This window comes from Hetaerina americana, unplaced genomic scaffold (assembly GCF_022747635.1).
Source record: "Hetaerina americana unplaced genomic scaffold, ioHetAmer1.1.p SCAF_7, whole genome shotgun sequence".
NCBI classification, from domain to species: domain Eukaryota; kingdom Metazoa; phylum Arthropoda; class Insecta; order Odonata; family Calopterygidae; genus Hetaerina; species Hetaerina americana.
Window position 1 is genome coordinate 3,224,905 of NW_027287316.1, and position 22,891 is coordinate 3,247,795.

The following is a 22,891-nucleotide window of genomic DNA, read 5'->3' on the forward strand; positions in this document are numbered from 1 at the left end:
CTTGTTCTTTGTCGCTAACACTTTGCCATTTGGTTCAACTTAGTGTGAGGTTTTTTTCCTTTTCAATTTTCCCTTTGTGCCTTGGAGGAATCATCGTATAGTCGAAGGTAGTTATCCTTGGACATTCGTAGTGTGAAACGCTAATAACGCGCTAGAAAAAAGTCATAAGGACTTCATATTCTCTCGTTTGCTCGTCGTATGTTTGCTCATAATTTATTTTAAAGTTCACCGCGTTAACAAATTACTTATTTATAGTGGACGCTGAGACATTTCTTTGAGTTTCGAATAATTACTAATATCCGGCGAATTGCCCTGTCATACTCCTATTTGGCGCGCAACGCAAAGACTGTATTTTCGGCTTAAAAGATGCACATATAATATTCGATCCAGTTCTGGACGCGTGAAAGTCAATGCCTACTTTTTCTCATGACGCGTATTACAGCATTATTATGACGTATTATTATGCTTCCCACCTAAACGTCACTCGGTTCTACTGTCACAATTGTGAAATTTCCAAGACATTCATGAATTTCACCAATACACATCGCTTGAAAAATAGAAAAAAGTTAAGGAAATGTTTCTAGAAAAGACGTATGCATAACAACCTGGATGATGATGGCCTCAGATGGTCTAGTTACCCTTGCATTTCGTGTGGAGGTGAAGGGGAAATATGTGCTGCTGCGGAGCGACTTATTTATTAAACCAAATTGTAAATTTTGGAACGGGCTTTTGAAGACGAATGAAAAAGTTGATTGCTTATCATAATGAGGGTAAACGAAATGTGAGATGAGAAGGTATAGTTGGAAAATATATTTGTCCGATTGGACGCGCAAAATGAGAGAAATTCGACTGAATTTGCTGTAAGTACAATTATGAATGGAAAAATTGAATGAAATAATATCTAAATGCGACGTATCCAAAGAGAGAGCCAACCGAGCAGTGCATGGTTGACATCGTATCATTTATGCTTAGATATCTAAATGAACAAATCAGCACAAAGGTGTTGCTCAAACTTCTCTCGTGTTGCCTAGGAACAAGAGATAGTTGGGTTGTGGCCAGCTTTCATTTATGTATTGTGCCGCGGCGATTCCAGGATACCAGGGTCAGTAAGCCGTAACGTCACCGCTTGCTACAAAGACGTAAAGGTAACAACAAATTCACGCCTCGTCGCCTTCGACCTCGTTGGAGGCGACACCCAATGGCAGAGCATCGCGGAAACGATCCCCAGTCGAATTAAAATTCAGGCAGCACTTGCAAAATTCATATCTCGATTCGAATTTGGAGAGCCGTATCCACCGCGACTTCCTCGTGTGCACTCCTTTACGGTCGATTGTGGCTGCGGCGATCCGAGTGAGTACGGGCATAATATTACAAGGTTTGTATAATAGGTATCGGGAACAACTTCTACTGACGTAACTGTACGTCGCAGCGCGCAGGATCGGTGATCAGGGGGCCTGACCTTCAACACGCGCCAATCGCCTGCGAGCGTTCGTTCAGGCTGTATCGTATTTCCAGTTGACCCCTGTCGAGTGACTCGGCGCAAGCGCAGAATGCAGTGAACGATTGAACAGGGCTACGCCATTGAATTTTTTATTGGATTGGAGAAATCGGGTACGGAGACGTTGGGAATAATTTGCCAAGTGCTCAAGGATGAAAGCATGTCACAAAGTGCGGTTTTTGAGTGGCACAATACCTTGAAAGATGGCCGAGAGAGTGTGGAGGACGAAACCCGCGCTTGCCTTCGACATCAAGAAGCGACGACAACGTGTGCACGAAGGTCTGAATTCAGATCGTCGGTTAAGGGTACGCATGATCTGAGATCGTATTGGCATTGATAGGCGGTGCAAAGGATGTGCGCTAAACCCATCCCGAAGGTCTTTGGACGGACGACCAAAAGGAAAGTCTGCATGCAAAGACCTGTTATGACATCGCGACGATTCCCCAAACCCCGTGCAGTCCCGATTTGGCACCAGCATGCTATTTCCTATTGCCAAATATGAAATCGTCTCTCAAAGGACACCATAATGGGACCTTAAGTCCGTCAAAGACGTTTGCACGCATCCCCTTAAGGACTTTGCGGAATCCACCAACCTAGCTACCTACAAGGGAGCCTTTGAGTCGTGGAAAGCCGCTAGCAAAAGTGTATCGACGCTCAAGGAATGTGCTTTGAAGAATATCCGAAACTTTTCCCGATAATATTTATACAAACCTTGTATATGCAGCTGCATGCACTTGGCACACTGTCCAAGTTCCGACAGTAATCGTGGCGGGGGGCCTTAAAAGATCCCCGGCCGGACCCTTCCTCTTCCCCCGTCCGCCGATCGGGAATGCCGGAGGACGGAGAAAATGCGGATGTTCGGACTGCGGAAAGATTCCCACGGCGTGCTGGTTCGAAAGTATGACAAAAAATGAAGGACGATTTCCTCTCCTGCGCTAGATCTCCGCCCTTGAGAACGAAGAAATAGATACGTAGTTCGGAAGTGGGGAAGGCGCTGGCGAAGATGGAAGTTTCCGGAACTTCCCGTCCACCTTCCCAATGGCGATAATTTTCCCTTCGCCTTATTCCCGCTTCCTCTTGACCCTCCGCTCACTTCTGTCGCCGTAGACTAGCCAGAAACCGATGCTCAAAAAAAGTTGAAGAACCGAGACAAAAATTTCTCGAAAGTTCGTAAATTGAGGCCAGTCACTTTTTCTTTGCGAGTGCCGAAAACAGAGAAAATTCAGCACTGGTGGCGCACTTTTTTCAAAATGTCTCCATCCTCAATTGTGAAGGAAGTAGAAGAGGAGTAATTTTGGGTGAAATTATTGATTTCGCCCAAGCTGCGACAAAGGGTGCGCTCCTTCCTCTTCTGCGTCGTGTCTGACCGGTGAATGACGTCTCCCTGTGTTGAGGCCCTTATTTCAGCGAGTTTCCGTCTCCTGGTGACGTGACTGCATCTCAATAATTGACGAGGGATGGAATGACACATCCCAACGAATCCTCAAAACAAGCGTGAATTCGACTTCTGTGACCTTCTCTCTTCCACACGACAAGAACACCATTGCAGCAGTTCGAAACAGGGGACACCCTTGCAGTGGGTAATGCGAATGACGGTGTGGCAAGCGACGACTGACATCTCTTTCTCATGCGCCGAACGGAGTCATAATAAACAGAGTGAATTGTCATTAAGCCATTATTAGTTTGGTTAATATCAATACGAAAAGTGCAATTGAAATTGTAACATTCCGCTTCCCAGTGACGATATTTTCAACCGGACCTTTTCATTGAATGTAAACGGTATTTAGTAACAGCCTTAATCAAATTAGAACCTTGGCCATGTTCAGGAAATGAAAAATTACCTTCAGATTTTTTGTCGGCAAAGATCAAATGCACGGGCATCAAGAATAAATTGCGGACTCTTTGGTGACTCGTGGGAGCAGAGTGGTGAATGGAGATATTGATAGTGGTGCCACTGATATTTCTTTGGCACTATAAATGAAAATGAATTATACTCATATCAATATATCTCATTTTCATTCAAGATCTTGCGCATATCGAAAGTAGGATTTTGGGAGGTGTCCAACAAATTGAAATGCTAGGCACTTCTTAATGCGAGAACTTTCTCTTTTGTGGCATACAATGCCTCGCTTAGTCCTTCGTGACCTCTCCCTGCCCACAGACTGTCCGAAAAGTTAATCTCAACCCTCTTCTTCTCGCCTGTCCCGTTGGTGGCTGATGAGTTTCACCGTAAGGAGAGCAAGGAAAAATCCTCATTATTCTATTAGAATCTATAATATAATACTTGTGTTGGTATATTTACCATTAATTCGTTTACGCGCATGGCGTAGAACTTACTAACACCTAAAAGCTCAAAGTGAAAAAAGGTGACCACCAGAGGGACTCGAACCACGTGACTAAAGGTTGCATATTGTATGATCATATCTCCAGGCTAACGCAGCTGTTCAATTACGTATTTTATTAATTTTACTATTTTAATTCATTGAAGAAAAATTCGCATTTTCAAAAAAAGTAGACACGCTCGATGACCAAAAGACACCCAGAATTCGAAACGCTTTTGACTCAAGGCCATCACCCATTCACGATTGTCACACGTGTTCATGTTAAGCATCTATATGTTGGAGCTGTTTTCGTTCTGGGATGACTGAAGAGGTTAGATTAAAGAATATCATTGTATTTCTGTCGGTGTCAGAGTTGTGTAAGCAGGGATACCTCCACAATAACGAATCAGAAAAGAGTTAATTAAAAAATCTGTCAAATATCAGCAGCATCATTAGTTCATTGTGGTCGAGCAGCCCGTTTTTCAAAGTCACCCTTGGACTGTTTTAAAATATATGCTGACTAAATCTCGGCATTTTGCGACTTGAACGGAACCGCTCTTGCACTGTGCTTTCTTTCTCGCAACGGTTTTGCCTTCTATTCATTTTCTGGAGCATATTACTAAATTAAACATATTCTTGAAATATATTCTTTCAGTAAACATTCAGTCCATCGGTTCGGTCTCGTTGCTGTAGAATTCATATTGAGTGCCGTGCGATAAAACAATGCAAATTAGGGTGAACTACGTCTTTCATCAGTTTTACATGGTATTCCAGCGGCCCACGAAAAACACCGGGGGTGGTGAGGCTCGTCGTGACCCCTCAGAGGGCGCTCAAACTTTCCATAAAATTTTACGCCAGCATTTATTGTCGAGGATACTTCCCTATTTTTTTCGTCTCTTAATTCACTCTCAAAACCATTGCCAAATGTATGTACAGCTTTTCGGAGAACTCGTGCTTATTTGATTTCAGACGTCTCTCCTCAATGTTTTACACAATTCACATTTCATAAAACACCTCAAGAGGAGGTATGCAATGGAAATTAGCGCATGTTCCGCATACCCATACTCCGGTTTTTACGAAATAAAATTAGAACAAAACCTAGTATAATGAATAAAGATCCTCAAATTTGAATTACACTCTTTTCCATTAACGACCAACTAGCAAATTTTAATTCACTTAGCATCATGAATATACGTACATTCTTTTGAGACTCTCAAATTCATCGCCCGGCGTTGTCACTTCGTCGTGCGTAATTTACGGTTTCCCACCAGTGCTCGGCAAGTTCCCGCTCTATGTTTGCTTCCATGGCCGACAATGTCATTAGGGTCACGTGCCGCACCGAGATATGCTGCCCTGCCCTCCCTCCTCTGCCACCCCCCAATCGTCCGACCCTGCTCGGTCGCATCGCTCTTCGGCCGATTCGACTAGAGGCGCTCGCTGCGGGACATTGCTGCCCGATTTCTCGATTAAACGCCGTTCTACGTCTTCCTCCTAGACACGCTGCATCGAGACAGGAACCGGCAGCTCCACTGGGTCCACCTTAAGTGCCCGACTATTTCCTCGCTGCATTATAAGATTACGTTTTGGCCGGTGGTGCTGGGAAAGCCGTCCGTCTTAAGCGTTTGTTTGGTGTCACGGCCACTGGCAGCCAAGGAAAATATTCCCCTCTATCTTATTAAAATTATCCAGTCCTTTCGTAACAATCGTTCCTTTTCTATCCTCCACAATACGTATCGATCTCCCTCCCAACCGCAGCTAACTGGCGATCCCCAAGGGGCGGTCTTAAGCCAACTTCTCTTCAACATGTCCATAGATGACCTCCCTTCCCACCCTTTGACACACATTTTCCTATATGCGGATGACACCACCATTGCCGCCCAAAGCTGGCGGCCCTCTAAGACCGACGACGCCCTGCAAGACCATCTGCACTTGATAGGTGACTGGCTTGAAGAGTGGAAGCTTGCAGTCAATCCGGATAAGCGCACTAAACTCTGCTTCTCGCGCAACCCCTCAAAAACCACCCACACCTACCTCACCCTAAATCTCCGGATAATCCCTCAAAAACCTCTGTGACCTTCCTTGGGGTCACGCTTGACGAAAAGTTAACCTTCTCAACCAACGTAGCAACCAAATTAGCTAAACTCCGCTCGGTCACCTTCGCTCTCCACCCCCTCCTCTCAAGATCCTCCAAAACCTCCTTAAACTCCAAACTTGCTATCCTCCAATCCATACTACTCCCCCAAGTCCTTTATGCGTCCCCCGTATGGGCCACAGCCCCTAAAGGAGCGATTAGTAAAATCGAGGTATGGCTAAACAAGCTGACGAGGCTCATCGCAGGAGCCCCTTGGTTCGTTCCCAACACCCTCATCCATAAAGAACTGAACATCGAAACGGTCAAAGAGCTATCAGGAAAGCTCTTCATAGCTATAGCACGTCTATCTCTAGCTCCAAAAACCCCATCATCTCTTCCTTATGGTCCTCGTCCCTTCCGACTGGAAAAGTTAAACATACCCATCTCCACTCCTTAAGTCGTTATATTCAGCACCTCCCAAGAAAAAAACACCCAAATTTCCCCAGTCCACCCACCTCCATCCCACTCTTAATAAAAAAAACCGTTCCCTTCCCACCAAAGTCCATCCGTGCCAGGAATGTGACAACCATTGAAACGAAACAGAACGGCCCAGGTTCTCCTGAATTCCCTCATCTCACTCCACCCGACCCTACCTGGTCAATTTCTAATCTGATGTTGCCACTAACCCTATCCTAAGCACATCCATCACCTTTATTTCCCTTCAACTTTCCATCCTGTTCCTAAGTTTATAAAAGAAAAAGAAAAAATATAAAAAAATGATGAAAAGGAAATATATATTATTACATTTAAAAAAATATTCATCCATATAAAATAATGATAATAAAAATAAAATTAAATTAAAAAATAATCATCATAACAATAAGAAAACAACAATACAATATAAATAATAATAATAATACACCCCTTTTGCTGACACTTCCAAAAATACACTCCATGGCTCCAGTGGAGCCTAGTTCCGAAGGAGTAGTAAAGGTTTACTACTTATGCATTGGCATTGGCCACTGGCAGCCTCACCCTTCGATCACGAGCATCACCCAACACCTCCCACCACTCACCTTTTCTGATTTTTGGGGATTTCCTCTAATCAACTCTATCCTCTTATTTAAGGCTTTTGTTTATGCCTATAATATTTATTTAAGCCAAATCTTTTCTGAATGAACTCCACTTCAGAGATCACCTTTTGAAGATTATCCGAGGTCCTTCCAACGAATTCAGAAAAGATTAAACTCTTTTGATTTGCATGCTGAAATCCCGTAAGTGAACGGAAATTTAAATCACAAAGGCTTAGACGGGATCTCAGGCGCTTCAAACATGGCAGCCGGATACTCGCGAATTAAATGACCATTTTAAATTCACTTGAACGTGAGCGTTCAGTTTTCTCGCTATGCAAACTTTCCCCTTCACCATTATTTGCATCGAATGACCGCATTTGAGCGGCACAATCAAATTCTGTGTTCCCAGACGTAAAAACTACCCTATTGCCCCTCGCACTCCACAGGTTCTAATAGTCAACGGAGAGCACTTCAAGAGCTAGATAGTCTTACATATGTAACTGTATGCTAAAAATTGCAATTCCGAAGCATCAAAACCGCCGCCAAAAATAAATGTTTATTTAAAGGTGTTCCTTTTAAAATTGATAGGCCTTTAATTATTCATTATTTTAATTTCCTAAATGTTGAACTTGATGCTCTACTTCGATTTCCTTATTCTCCGACATGCTGACTTTGCTTGGAATACTCGTCACATGTGGAATCGGGAGGCTACGGCCGGGGCAACGGTCTGTTGCGGAACCTTTCCATCGATACTGAATGTTTAAAATAGCGACGTCCCCCCGTCTCTATTGGAAAAAATAGAAACCATAGATGGAAGAGTTAGAATACGAAGCAAAGGGTGACAAAAACGGACAATTAATACTTTAATAATATCATGGGTAGTTTAACGGGGACTTGCCGAGCGAGGGAGAGAAAGGAGACGCCGAATGCGGTCGCGTTTCTTTCGCAGGTGGGCCTGTTTTTAACCCCGGCACAACAATCCAATCAACAAAGGAGCTATTTTTAGCGCACATTCCAGCCTTGCCTTTTTCCTCCGGAGCGGGACTTCCTCCGCCACGTATCCCGACGCCACTTCCCGCCCCCGACACTTCTCCCGACAGGAAAAGGAGGCCATGCACTGTTGCGCAGGCGTTCGTTGGTATATATTTGTTCCTCCGTGAGAAAATCGGTTGAAAGTCATTTTAAAGTCGACCTTTCAAGTTATTCCGAGTGGATGATAACGCACTCGCCGTTTGGCATTTTTCTGTTTGCATTGACATTTTGTTTCAATTTCGCGGCAACTCGGTCAGTTTCCTGAGTGTCAAAACCAGGGAAACGTAGGTATTAAATCTTTTATTATTCCTTAGGTCATATTTAGGGCCACGGCATTCACGTAACGGAGTCAATGAGTCGGATGCATTAAGTATTTTACTATTTAACCGAATAATAAATATGTGAGTCGTTCATATTACACTATTTCAAAATACGTATCAAAATTATTAGAACTAGGTTGCGAATCACTCTGAGCGAATGTTAATTTACAGATAATATCTCTTGCATGAATTGGAAAGATGTCGAAAAAAATTATTATATTTATATTCAAAGGACCCTTTAAGACACCGCTAGGGTGTATGGCAGCGGGTGAAAATATATCAGGCTAATTTTGACCCAAAATACTTTCCCCCCGTAGCGCGGTGGGACCATGCCATTCTGATTCATTATCATTCGTGGAAAAAAGGGCATCTTAAATATATCTGTTCTACACTTGATCTGTCTAACTTTATTGACATGATCTCTCTCTGTGGTACGGTGGGGGTAATAATACATTTTCAGCATCACTGCTAAGGAGACCTCCCTCCATTTCAAATGCAAGAGATTTAATCTGTAATTTAACCTTCGCTCCATAAGTGATTCCAAACCAAGCTCCTCTAATAATTTGATACGCTGCTAAGTTTATCATAACAACGTTTAACGAATCTAGTTCCTCTACGCTGCACGCGATCCAATTCGGCAATCAATGCAACCTCGAAAGGGTCCCATATATTTGCAGTATATTCAAAATAAGGCCTATCCAGCGATAGATAACACTTATCTTTGACCTTTCCATCACATTTTTCCAGGACTATTTTAATAGATCCTAATTATTTTGTTAGCTTGTCCACATATTCCCCGTATGTGATTCACCCAGGAGAGATCGTGAGTGAGGGCATTTAATTGAGTCTGCACAATCCATTTCGGTGTTCCCGATGCAATAGGCGTTCGGGAGGGAATTGCTTTTTTTCCAAAAATTAATCACTAGTTTTTAAGGGTAATTCTATCTGCCAAGTATCTCTCCAGTATTGTATAGCATTAAGGTTACCTGATAAAGCTGCTGTACTCTGAGGATTGCGGATACCTCGGTAAACCTCTGCTTCGTCCCCAAATAAACGTCTCTTACCAGTGACTACGGAGTCAATGTCGTTAACGTTAAGCAGGAATAAAAGAGGTCCGATGACACTTCCCTGGGGAACACCTGAAGTAGCCCCGTCGAGGTACGGTATTTGGATCATGCCATTAAATAGAAGAGAGATTAAGGCTAAAACAGATGGATTAAGATGTTGAAGGATTTCATGTTTTCCCGGCGTATGGTATTCAAGAAGTTCTCTCGGGTTTCCCACCGGGTCAGGTTGTAGTGCACCCTAGGTGCACTACAACCTGACCCGGTGGGAAACCCGAGAGAACTTCTTGGATTAAGATGTTGTTTACCAATGAACGACGAAGGACCCAAATAACATAACCACACTAAGTGGGACAAGACTTTTGGTCAAAAGTAGTCTGGCCACTCGCCCGGGTGTCGGCGTGCAGGATTTCATGTGTGTGTGCCCTTTCGGGATTGTGCGCGTGTGTCAGCTGTGTTCGTCTGACGCCCGTGATATCTCTCTCCACCACAGAGCCGGCCAGATTGGACGCCCTGCGGCTGTCGGAGTCGCAGCTGAGGAGAGGGCCGGCCGGCGGTGGCCGGTGTCCCGCGAGGGCGGCGGTTGTGGTCGGCGCCGGGGCGGGAGGCGAGGATTCTGCCCCGCGCGAGCAGTCGGCGGCGGAGGAACTCCAGAAGGCCCCTTCGCCCCCGCAGCCGACGCCTGAGAATGCGCTGGTGAAGGCGGGCGGCGAGGGCGCGGTGCGGCTGGCGGACGGCGACGCCCCCGGCGAGAAGGTGGAGGAGGTGCAGAGGTGAGTGAGGACACCCCTCCTACCATCAAGCCTGCATCTCTCGACATTATGCTCCGAAAACAGGTCATCAAATACCATTTTCTACTAATGGCCACTGATATGACACATTAAAACCAAACATACCCAAATATTTTCGCACGTTTCTCGCGATGGAGCTACGAATATGTCATAACATGCGTAATTCATATGATCGTTTGCTGAAATTCAAACTTAATAAAATGAATGTTATGAGCTAGGAAGATCGGTTCGCTTGTAATTTTCTACTGAATATTTTTTTCTCTCCTTGATTGATCTTCAATTGAATGTTTTTTTCCTTATTACGTGATTTTAATCACGATATCATATTGAAACTGTGACGAAAGGAAAGTAGTAGCATTACTATATAGTTTACTATATGAGCTATATATTACTATATAGTTACTATATGATCCCTATAGCTGTACTGGCGGGGGCAATAATAATTGCTTCTTGTAGGGTTACCCATGGCAGATAAGTCAAAGGTTAGAAGCCAGACGGAAGTTAGTCCACGCAGTGTCTGTTCTTCAGTGAGGCAGCTTCAAAGGCGTCTGACCCTAGTGGGCAGGCCATTGAGTGATGGCGTCACGTTAAAAACACTAATGAGGAAGGCAACGGAAAGCCTCCTCGATTATAATTCCCAAGAATATAATGATGGAAAATACAGAGAATATGATTCCTGGCAACTACAGGACTCGGCTCAATCAGCCGTGTGTCGTGCCCGGTAGAAGGACAGACAAGGCTTCCGCGGTCATCATATCACGAAATCCTTGCCAGGGAAAACCGATAGAAGCAGGACAAAAGACGCAGAAGAAGCCCGCATTAGTTAAATAGGCAATGGGAATATTAGGACAATTATGAGTCTGGGCAAAATAGAGAATATAAATTGAGAGATGGAGATGATATGTGGATGTTTTAAGGCTGTGCAAGGTGGAATGGAAGGTTAGCGGGGATGACTGGAGTGATAGTTAGAGTAATATACAGCGGAGAGGAGGGGATCTAACAAGGGGTTGCAATAATAGTAAACAAAAAGGTGAGAAGAAGTGTAGTCAACATAGAGCAAACAATGGATAGATTATCATTGGGAGAAGAAGAAATGGAGCCAGCGACCTCAGTAATTGTTCAGATATACTTGCCACAAAGCAATCATATGGAATTAAAAGTCGATAGGGTATGCGATCAGTTAGAGAACATAATCGCGGGTGTTCCCGGAGGAAAACAATTGAAAGTAATGTGGGGATGAAACGCGACCGTAAGCTAAGGTAGAGATGCGGTGTGGTAGAGAGACGAGGAATGACCGCGGGGAGAAAGCAATTGAGTTCAGCGGGAGACGGGTTAGTCATCACCGACACTTGGTTTAGACACCACAAAAGCGTTAATATGCTTAGAAAATACATAGTGGATTCAGGAAGATATATGTTGGACTATATGAGGGTGGGGCTAGATTGGGTGGGGCAAAGATTTAGGAAGTGTGACGAATTCGCACAGCTTCCCGGGAGCGGATGTGGACTCTATTCACAATGTAGTTCTAATGAAATATAGCGTCCGATTCAAAAAAATAAAACAGAAAAAACTGTTTAGGGAATGGAACATTGAAGCACTTATAGGTTTGAAAAGGAAAACAGGCTGTAGAGAAAATCATGAATGAGAGAAAAGAGCGGAGTACTATAACGGAAAAATGGGAACATGTTAAAAAAAGGCATGTAGAATGCCGTAAAAGAAACTATAGGAACTGCACATAGGAAATGGACAAGGAAACCATGGATTACGGATGAGATGTTTGGGAAGATAGATGAGATAAGAAAATGGAATAATCTAAACAAAGAGCTAAGCCAAAGGTAGTTCAAAGAGTTAAGTAATAAATTGAGACGGGTAACAAATGGGGAGAAAGAAGCGTAATGGAAGAGGCTGTGCAAGGATATGGAAAATATACATAGAATGGATGAAAATGATGCGCTATTCAAGAAGGTTGAAATACTATCGGGAAGTAAGAAGGGACAATCGTTGCAACCAATCAAAGTTAAGTCAGAATATGTATTAACTGAACATAAAAAGTTAAAAGAGATATAGAAGAAATATATAAGAGGAACTGTATGGTAAGGATATTAGGCCAGCAAGGTTGGGCATAAATTTTATTATGACGTAGATGAGGTTAGCTTAGATCCAGGCTTACTTGACGCCGAGATAGAAAGGTCATTAAAGAAATTAAAATGAAATAAGGCCGTGGGGGTGGACAACATTCCCGCGGAACTACTTAAAAGTTTTAGGAAGTGCGGGGATAAAGGTTTTATGGAGTAATTCATAGAATTTGTGGGAGAAATTTGGCCACAGGACTTCGTTAAATCAGCGCCAGCTCCAAAAAAGGAAAGGTAACAATATGTCAGGATCAAAGAACGATAAATTTGATTTTTTTGCGCAGTCAGGATAATCAGCAAGGGGATGCAGAGTAGGGTAGACGATTACTCAGGGGGTGATCAGTTTGGGTTTAGGAAGGGGAGGGACATGCCTGATGGCATTGCAGTAATAAGGTCACTGATCGAGAGGAATATAAAATACAACGTACAATTAGGGCGTACTTGCCTATTTCGTAATATGTTACGAAATATGTAGTCATTTGATAGAGTGATTGGGAAAGCTAATGAATACATTAATATATAATTAATATTCTCAAATGTCAAAATGTCCTGAGTCCATCTTTCCGTTGTCTTCTTTACATATTTTCTTTTTCAGCTTATACCGATCACTCATTTATTCTATTTCTGAGTACATGTGCTTGCATTGCACGTATTGCCGCATTTTCCAAGACGAAATGTAAATTAAATAAATATTGCTAAGAGAAATGATGATTGTGTTATCCTATATAACTTTCGAAATACGTACCAAATCGGATTAATTCATCATCCCAACTCCGTTCTCTAACACAGCTGAAAAATCACTTCCGTCCGTGAAGGGGGGGCTCAAGCAAAGCTGCAGACCATTGACCGATGACCGAATGACCGCCACCGCTTCGAGAGCAACGGCCTAGTTACGTTTTGTACCGCCGTCGCCGGGGGGTCAACACTCAAGTCACGGCCATATCATTCCTTCGGACGGAAATGGGCGTAAATGCCGCTCTGTGACATGGAAATATTCAATAATTAAAATACGCGGGAATAAATAAATTAGGATATATATACTCAATGGATATTACAAGAAACGGCGGGAGAAGCCGCGGCAGTAACTTCTAACTGAGTCATCCGCTACATGTGTATTACAGTGTAACAGCAGAACACAAACAACGAAATAATTCGCCTTGGCCGGGATCCGGGTTCGCATCCCGGTCAATGCCAATGATTTTTACACTCTGAAAGTGTTGCGTTGTACTCGATGGACTATTTTGCGCCGACCTATTCAATGCCTGAAGTGAAGAATAGTTTTAGACCTCCCATCACCAATCGCACCGATCAGACTGAACACTTGAATGCTCCGATTCAACTGGAAGCTGCGCATTAGTAAATCGATCGAAATATTTTTTCAACATTTATGGAATTTGGACGGATGTGAGACCATCGTTTGAATTAATGTGTCCTGTCTTAAACTCTAGAGATTCCACTCATGTCATTTGTTGAAGAGTTTTGCGAATGGATGGTTATGTTGCATTTTACGAAACATAAAACCTGTCCAAAACCAAAATACTCTAATTTGTGAAAGAAAGAAGAGAAATTCTTTCACGTAACCATCAGGGTCAAAATGGTCATAAACAAAAGCACGACTCTAGCTTCGCCTACACAAAGCGCGGACTTGAGGTGGCATCAGTCTGGAAATGAGTTATGGAATCGGAACGTCCGAAAATGGCCAATACGACGATCGGCCAATCAGATGGCCAATCAGCGACCCTCATTCGCAGCTCCGATGTACATATGAATGGTTTGCACAAAAGGTTCCGGAAAAACAAATTTATTTGAGATATTGCTACAATGCCCCAAAATTCTTCAAAACACATCCCTTGAGCGTTGACACACTTTGAGAGAGAGCGGCTTTTCCATGACTCGAAGGCTCCCTGGAGGGCGGAAGATCCTTAAGGGTACGCGTGCAAGCTTTTTTGATGGCATTTAGGGTCTCATGGTGGTTCCCTTCGTGAATGATTTCACTTTTGGTAACAGGAAATAGTCTGCTGGTGCCAATTCGGGATTGTACGGGTGTTGGGAAATCGACGCGATGACGTTGCAGAGGGTGGACTTCGCGACCAGACTCTTGGTCGTCCGTCAAAGACCTTCGGGACAAGCTTTGCGCAGATCTTTCGAATCGCCAAGTTTTCAGTGGCAATGGTGTTGACTGTCACTGTCTTATCAGTGCCACTACACGATCCGCGATCATGTGCACACTCAACGGACACGGTCTAAATTCAGTTCTGCTAGGAAAAAATTGGTACCGATTCTCATCATATTATTCGTGTATGCACGTGCACCGACCAGGACGGCGTGCAGATCACTTCGTCCTGAAAATACTCAAGGGGGGAATGGACGACAGCTGTCGTAACTTCACTCCATCCCCTTCCCCTGAAAAAATGCATGGGGCGGAAGGAAATGAAATTCACAATGAAACGTCTTGGGAACCTGCTGATCGATACAAAATCTTAGGTAAAAACATTTTGCTGTGAATATTTATTTTTAAGTTTACTGATTTCACGGTCGAGTGAACCCAAACTTCCTTTTGTAATTATTGATATTAATTAAATTCTAGACACGACTTAATCTATATGCTATGTAATTTAAAGTACTGTAGGAAATGTATTGGAACATGTAAATGTGCAGGAAAGTTATATAGAAAAACCCATTCCCCTTCTGTGTGATAGAATTCAAATGACCCTGAGTCTTTGAAGGTCAATTGAAACGTTTTCGATGCTCAAGTCTACAAAGTTATTTGCGCTGGGTGTTCACCGTGTACAATAGCAGCATAACGATGCAATTAAGTTTAACAACGTCGCCAATGGCTTAACCCAAGTCGAAGCTTGACTGAGGAACTGCGATGAACAGTCGCATTAGTAACAGTTTTAGGTGATGTGGCCGACAGCCGATGTAATTTACAACATTGGGGATGTTCAGGGAAAGGAGAAAGGGCGGAGAGAAACCCGGCGTCGGCATTATCCTGCTCTTAGCGAAAGGCGCCAAGGGGTCCGCAGTTAAACGTCCCATCCGACGGACGGCGCACTCACCCAAAGTACTCTCCACGAGCTTCCATTTTCGCCGACGGATGAAATAACTTGAAGGACCTCTTTCAACTTTCTCTTCTAATCCAAAATGCCTTGGCAACTAAATCAACTGTCAATTTATGATAACGTTAGAGCACAGCGTCTTCGGCGGCAGTGGAAGTTAATCATTGTTTGGAAAGATGTTTTGCTTTTCTTATACATACATATATACATACATACATACATACATGGTACCACCAGGTCACCGCCAGGGTGTGTGGCAGGGATTAATCACGTACCGGACTATTTATGACACATTTTTATAAATAAATATGCAAATTTAAAAAGAGTGCTTTTCATGTTGTGATAAATGTTTGTGTGAAAGATATCTATTCGTACTCGACGAATCAATGGTGATCCTGAATTTTGGTTTACTATATCAGGAAAGCTATTTTCCCCGCAGCGATGGCACTATGATAATGGTTGTTCGAAGTTAGGAAACCAGTCTAAGAAGATAACATCTGAACATGAAGCATCATTTCATTTTCATGCCACTGTGCAGTAAGCATAGATGCTGCTATTGTTTAGCACAGAGGAGCCTTTTTGTCCACTTTTAACCTCATGATGTTTCCTACGTATGAATCGTGGTATGTTTAGAAACAGTGCTTAAATGAGATCACGTCTCAAGCGGGGCTCTCCCTCTCCGCAGGTACATCGTCGAGACTATAACCCTGACGACCGTGACAGAGCGGCGCATCGTGAGGGAGGCAGGGCGGACGGAGGTGGGCATGGGCGTGGAGCAGGCTCCCACCTCCGCCGTGGGCCTGGCGCCGGCGCAGGACAAGCAGTTGAGTGGGATCCTCAAGGGGGGCAAGCTGTGGAGGAGCGGACTGCCGGGGGACGTGGGCGATGTTCCCGACTCCCTGGGCAGCAGCCTCTCGGCGACCGCCGCGTACCCGGCCCCCCGCTCCGCCTCCCCCCTCGTCCAACACCCCGGCGACGACCAGGCCGCCGATGTCATCGTCCCCAGGGAGAGCCTCGGGGGCAGCCGGAGGTCGGTTCGCTTCCACGACTCCACGCCAGGTGGTGACCCCCAGAGGGACGCGCCGGGACTCCTGTCCCCGTGCCAACCCCCTCCGGGATCCTCCTCCCCGCCCGAGTCCACGGAGCTGACCCTGACGTTCCGGCTGGCCGGGGGCTCCAACGGTCACATCCTCCTCTCCAGCCACCAGCACCAACACCCGCCCGGGAGACCCGACTCCGCGCTGCGGCAGCTGTTCCCCTCGGGTTCCCCCGGACTGCCGGACCCCGAGTGCCTGCGGCGGCTGCGCTCGGCCCCGCGGGGCAGGACGTCGCCTCCCGCCGCGCTCGTCGGCGAGGGCGAAGAGGACGAGGGGTCACCGGGCGCGATCGCGCGGAGCAACTCGCAGATCCGGCGGACGATCGAGAGGAACGCCCTTCGTCGGAGCCTCCTGCTGGTCAGGGGCGCCGAGCCCAAGAGGAGGGGCGGGGCGGAGGGCGGCTACGGGCGGGGAGCCGGGGGGGCAGAGGAGGGGGGCAGCTCGCTGGTGGAGAGGATCCGGCAGCTGACCTGCGGGCTGGGGGAGGGCGTGGAGGAGGAGGAGGATGAGGAGGGGAGAGTGCGGGAGTCGGGGGAGGGGAGCTGCGTGATAGAGGAGGTCACGGTGGAGGAGGACGTGGAGGAGGAGGAGGACGCGGTGGACGGCGCGGCGCGGAAGGCCGCGGACGGCGGGCCGGAGTGGTCGGGGAGGGAAAACGAGGCTCTGCTGGCGAAGCCTCGCTCCGTCCTGGTGGTGCTGGAGAACAGTCCGTCGTCGACCCATTCCGCCTCCTCCTCCTCCTCCACCAACTCCTTCGCCAGTTCCTCCTCCAACTCGAGCTCGTCGTCGGCCTCTTCGTCGTCGTCTGGGGGTTCGGCCTACAAGAAGCTAGCGGACCTCTTCTCTCGGAGATCCGTGGTCGACTCTTCCCCCGAACTGCCTCCGGCCCTGCCCCCGCCGCCTCCGCCCCCTCCCCCGCCCCCACCACCCCCGCCCTCGGGCTACCAGTATCCCCACCCGGGATACCCCACGGCGACGCTCTGGGTGGACACCTCCTACCAGGGGATAGTGGTCCCTCCCCCTACTCCGCAGCAGGCGCTGCCCCCGCCGGCGTTTGTCGGACCCAAACCAGCGGTGTCCAGGGCGGCGGCCACCGCGGAGGCGAGGAAACAGTTCCTGTCGACGCTAAGTGTCACCGTTCCGGGAGACAGGTCATCAGTAGCCAGCCACAGCACTGCCCAGACGGATTCTTACAGCTTGGAGGATATTGACGAGGTAAGTCGAATTTTTTGACGCCGTATTCGGACGCCGAAGTCCTTTTGATTACTCCCTCCCTCTAGAGGATTAGGGTTAGAAGCATTCCTCCCTTGCTTGGCATTTGGGAGAAATGACAAGATGCGAAAGTGTAATAATTTAGAAGTCGTACATGGGTATCTTAACACGTAATGATCACGTTTGATGAATCATGCAGTGCTTTTCCTAAATATACAAAATGATATATCTAAGAACCAATGCCTAATATTTCTGATTTGTAGGTATTACTTTCCGGAGAAATTACTAAATTGGATATCTCTTCTTTCTTAATATACAGTTTTTAATTTAACTAAATGAACCTTGACAAAGGTATCACACGATGAATAATTATTTCTTTGATCATTAAATTTTCTGCTCTAAACAATTATAAAATAGGTAATGAGCAACTCGCTTATTTAAAGAGTTGCAAGAGAAATTTGTGTTTTATTCAGGCAATGTATATAACTATGGAGAAAATTGCCATTTTGCTGAAATCACCAATTTATCAATCTATGAAACTGAAATCTTTCTTTTTGCTGGAATCTCAATTTATCGAGCCACCAGGTTCTGTTCCCCTTATCTATTAACTTAAGGCCATGCGTATTACGTATTAAATTTATCCCACTCTTTAATTTATTCAGCTGTCGTCAATTCACTTACTGTTTTCCAATAATTATTCTGGGTGTGTTTTCAACAATATACCTTTAATTTGGCATTTCTTTGAGATTAATTGGCATGAATTTGAATGTACTCCCTATTGTTATAGTTTGATAATGTGTCAGGTTTGAATTTCTTTCTTATTGAAGGAATATCTCGTATTACGGGACTTGATTTATGAGCTGCGTGTTATTGCTCTAGATTGATCAGACAGAAATATGTCAAAATTGGAAACACTACGGGGTCGCAAGTAACCACAAACAATAGATTGTGTCAATAATATGAAGAACAAGTAATTCAAATTTCAAAACGTGTATTTCATTCCTAGGTCCTGGATGGCGAAACACTTCCCACGATGCATCCCCCACCAGACGTCATACAGGTAGAAGGTAGCAATGGTCAACTGGAAGGTGTGACCAACGGCAATAAGGCCTCCTCGCCTCCGGGGTTGGGGGTTGAGGGAGAGGGCGTCGTCGAGAACGGCAACGGGGCCTCCAGCACGGGCGGCGTCGCTGGAGCGGTGGACGAACTGGCGCTCTTCGTCCAGCGCGACGCCGGACGGATCGAGCGAATCAGGAAGAGGTACAGCCTCTCCGACACGAGCACCACTGCCGCATCCGCAACCACCACCACATCTGCCACCACCACCACCACCGCCGGCACCACCACCACGAACAGCGCCGCGGCGCCACTGGACCCGGAGGCGGCGGCCGCCGCGGACGACTACGGCTTCAGCAAGCGGCCCTCGGTGCGGGGCATCAAGCCGCGCTTCGGATCCACCTCGCAGATCCTGCAGGAGATCTCCGCCGCGGCCTCGCCGCCGCCCCCGCTGCTCGTGGCCCGCTCCCAGCTGACCTGGCCCCACCCAGGGGAGCAGACGAACCCCGTGGCGGCGGCGGCAGCGGCGGCGGCGAGGCGGAGGCAGAGGGCGGCCGGGATGCCATCCCTGCAGGAGGAGAGCGGCATGCGAGGCAGCTACGGGGTCGAGGGCCCACCCGTGGGGCAGTACTGCACCCACGCGGCGCCGAGCACCGGCTCACTGGAGAGGGGGAGGGTCGTCTCCGCCCCCGTCTACAGCTCCTCGCCGCCCCCCGCCTCGTACATAACCGGCCACCGGCACGCCGTCTACCACACCCAGCAGTACCCCTCCCCGAACCAGCAGCAGCAGTACTATTACTACCACCACCACCCGCCGGCCGACGGAATGGACGCCCACGGCGGCGCCCCGTCGAGGAGGCACCCGGCGCCACTGCAGCAGAGCCCGATGGCGTCGCTCCATCAGGCGGGGGGGAGCCAGCAGGTTCCTCCGTACCCGCACGCGGTGCTGTCCCCGGCGGCCTACCAACCGCCGGCCGCCGGGCACCCCGCCTACAGGAACGCCCAGGGCGGCGCCGTCCAGGTGAGACCCCCCTCCCCCGTCTCCTTCCCCGCACCCTCCTTCTACGGGCAGCACTACCAGCCCCACCACCAGTACTACCCCCCGCCCGCCCAGTACCAGGCCCCGCGGGTGTACCAGGCCCCGTCCAACGGCAACAATCCCCCGGCACCCCCACCCCAGCAGTACTACCACCATTACCAGCAGCAGGTCGGCCCGTACCAGGCGTCCTACCAGCAGTACCACTCGCCCCAAGGGGTGGGGTCTCCCAGGCCAGCGCACCCCGGCGGCGGGTACGCGGTCCAGCAGGGGGGAGGGACGTGGGTCGTGGCCCCTCCGGCGGGGTCTCCCACCAGGGGGGTGGGCAAGAGGACCGACCAGCAGGAGAGGGGGGTTCCGGAGGGCGCCAGCGCCTCGCCAGGTTTCCCTCCCCTCGATCACCAGGCGGGGGGGGCGGCGACCCCTTCGACCCCCGCGGACGCCGGAGTGGCCTCGCCGACCCTTGTGACGACGGCAGTCTCCGCTTCCGCGATGGTGTCCGCCTCCACGTCCTCCTCGGTATACTATGCCATGAACGTGTGAGAGGGCACAGAGAGACACTGTGAACTTCATTTGGATTGATGTGCCACTCTAACAGAGGTCGACGAAATCATTATTGAAAATGAGCCAGTCAGAATTATTCACATCGGTGTGCGTGTCTGGAAATGCAGGAAGCCCATGTTTGAATTCTGTGATTGCAGAAATGAGATATTTTCCATGTAAAACATTTCATCAATCTCTTGATATTTTTAACTACTCCCCCTAAGATAGTAGTTCATTTAACCTGATATAGTTGAAAAGCAAAGGGTTTTATTTTGATGCTGTTAACCAAAGTTAATAACTTGAAATGGTATTTTGCTAGATGCATTCAAATTTTTGAAAGCATTAAAACATGTAATATTGGACATCGTTGAACATGGATCCTCCATGAATGGGGATAAGTGAGTCATTGGTGATGATGGTTAGTGAATTTGCTATGCAAAAATTTCCATAGAATGGAATTCATCAGTCTAATAACAAATAATGGGGGTTGTCTGAGGAGGAGAAGGTACACTGATAGACACATAAACAAAGTTAGGGAGACTCTCAGGTGAGTATAAAATGGAATTATTCAGGAGCAACTTCCTGGTGAGTAAGAAAAGATGTTTGTCTTTGATTCACAGCCATGGTGAATGGAGAACAATGTACTTGTGCTATGAAACCAACTCAATGAAACATCTGAATAACTTCCATGTGGACCGATACATATTGATGGCCTTATGAAAAAAGACCAAAGTGGATTAATTAATAAGTGGGTTTGTTACCATTAATTCTCATGAGTAATCACTATCTTGGAATAAATTTTTTCAAAAAAACTTACCTAAAGGAGAATACATATTGTTAAGTTTGAAAATTTGGAGTTATATCAGTAAAAGAGATGCAGCAATGAATTTGTACTCTTGTGAATATTAGTTACAGAAGTAATTAAGATTTGAGGATTTCATAAGTACCACTTAAGGAACTAATGCATAATTACATCTACAGCAGTCCAGAGGATTTAGGGATCAAGTGTAAAAGTATATCTTGATGGCAAGCATGAGCAAGCATAAATTTTCCAAGCAATTTTTTTTAATTGTTGAATGGGACTTCAAAGAGAGAAACTTATTCTCAGTTTTTTTATTGATAAATTTAAAAAATAATGATGCCTGTAATGAACAAAACTAATAACCCCAAAGTATTTATGCATGCCACCAAAAAAATAGAGAAAATCTACGTAAGAAAATACATTGTTAGATTTTGCATAAATATTTATAGAGTATTTAATTTTATACCTAGAATGTGACTTTAATTTCTGTTGTACAAATTGTCCAATTTGTAAATTAGATGAAAAGTCTAGTTAACTGTTGTGCTACTAAATCTATGAACGAGCATGCATGTTGTATCCATAAGTAATGTACATATATAAATATATACATATATACATAAATATGTTGTATGTTCCATGTACCACTAATGTTATTTGTACATGAGTTAACCATTTCAAGTTTCTGTATAATAATTGATAGTATATTTGAGAATGCAAAAATACCCGAAGAAATCACAGTGGAAATTGATCAAGTTTGAATGACAATGAAAAATCTAAGTTCAATGTAACTGTGTAACTAAATTAGTGCCAAACACTAATCATTTCAGTCATTTGTGGAAATGTTAAAAAGGACCTCTGAATTTAGCTGTTGAGAAATTTTATTTTTGGAGGGATTTTAATGGCCAATGCTGCCAATGAGGCAGCATTGGCCATTGAAACCTATCCAAAAATAAAGTTTGGGGAGATGGAAATTGGTCAGCAGTGGTAGCAAGGCATTGGATAACCTTGAAAATGATTTCAAATTTGAGAACACGTCAACATTAACAAATGAGCTTGTTAATGATGTATCCCAAGACCTATGGATTTATTAACGATTTTGTTATACATTGAGTGACCCTACATATCTGCCCTTTGGAAAAAATTAAATCTATCTATACTTTACATGATGGCACTTTTTATTTTTCAATTCGTGTTTATCCTATGAACCAAAATATACTGGAATCGTCCAGAAAGTACCATTAAATAGTATAATTAAAATGTGTATATTGAAGACAATATGAAATTTTAAATGTTCTTATATTGTCCAACTTGAAGACAGTTGTTTTTTGTTGAATCCTTGAAAAACAGAAAATGTTAAATATATAAATTATTACCAGTTGTCTTGGTTGCTGCACAAAAGAGATAAGGGAATCAATGGAGAGCAATGTGTACCTCATTATTGCCAAATACCAAACTGAATATTGCTTGATTTCATCAGCCTTCGACTCTATTGAACTGCTTCTATAAAATAATAATTCTTATCCTGGTTTATTTTGATGGTATTTTGGGAAAAATACATATTTCCTGTCCTTCACCTTTCCCTTCCGCAATGGCTCAAACAAAGACAATGGATCCTAGAGGTTGCGCTATCCCACTGGTATTCCTTTTCAATTGAGGGAATGTTCAATATTGCTGTTTCCCTCATTAATGGAATCAATGTCCTCCTCTTATCAATGCTCATCCTCTATGCTCATTGGTCTGCTTTTCCAATTCTGCCACATTATCATGTTTTGCATAACATTATG

General features: G+C 45.6%; 1 protein-coding gene across 1 annotated transcript in view; it reads left to right on the forward strand.

The window, feature by feature from the left end:
- Positions 1–20,305, forward strand: part of LOC139696489 (mucin-19-like) — a 260,184-nt gene extending 239,879 nt beyond the window's left edge. Inside the window, exons 3-5 of the mRNA XM_071595277.1 lie at positions 9,873–10,152; positions 16,047–17,673; positions 18,677–20,305. Coding sequence (XP_071451378.1) covers positions 9,873–10,152; positions 16,047–17,673; positions 18,677–20,305 — 3,536 coding nt within the window. The remainder of the gene's footprint in view (positions 1–9,872; positions 10,153–16,046; positions 17,674–18,676) is intronic.
- The last annotated feature ends 2,586 nt before the right edge of the window (positions 20,306–22,891 follow it).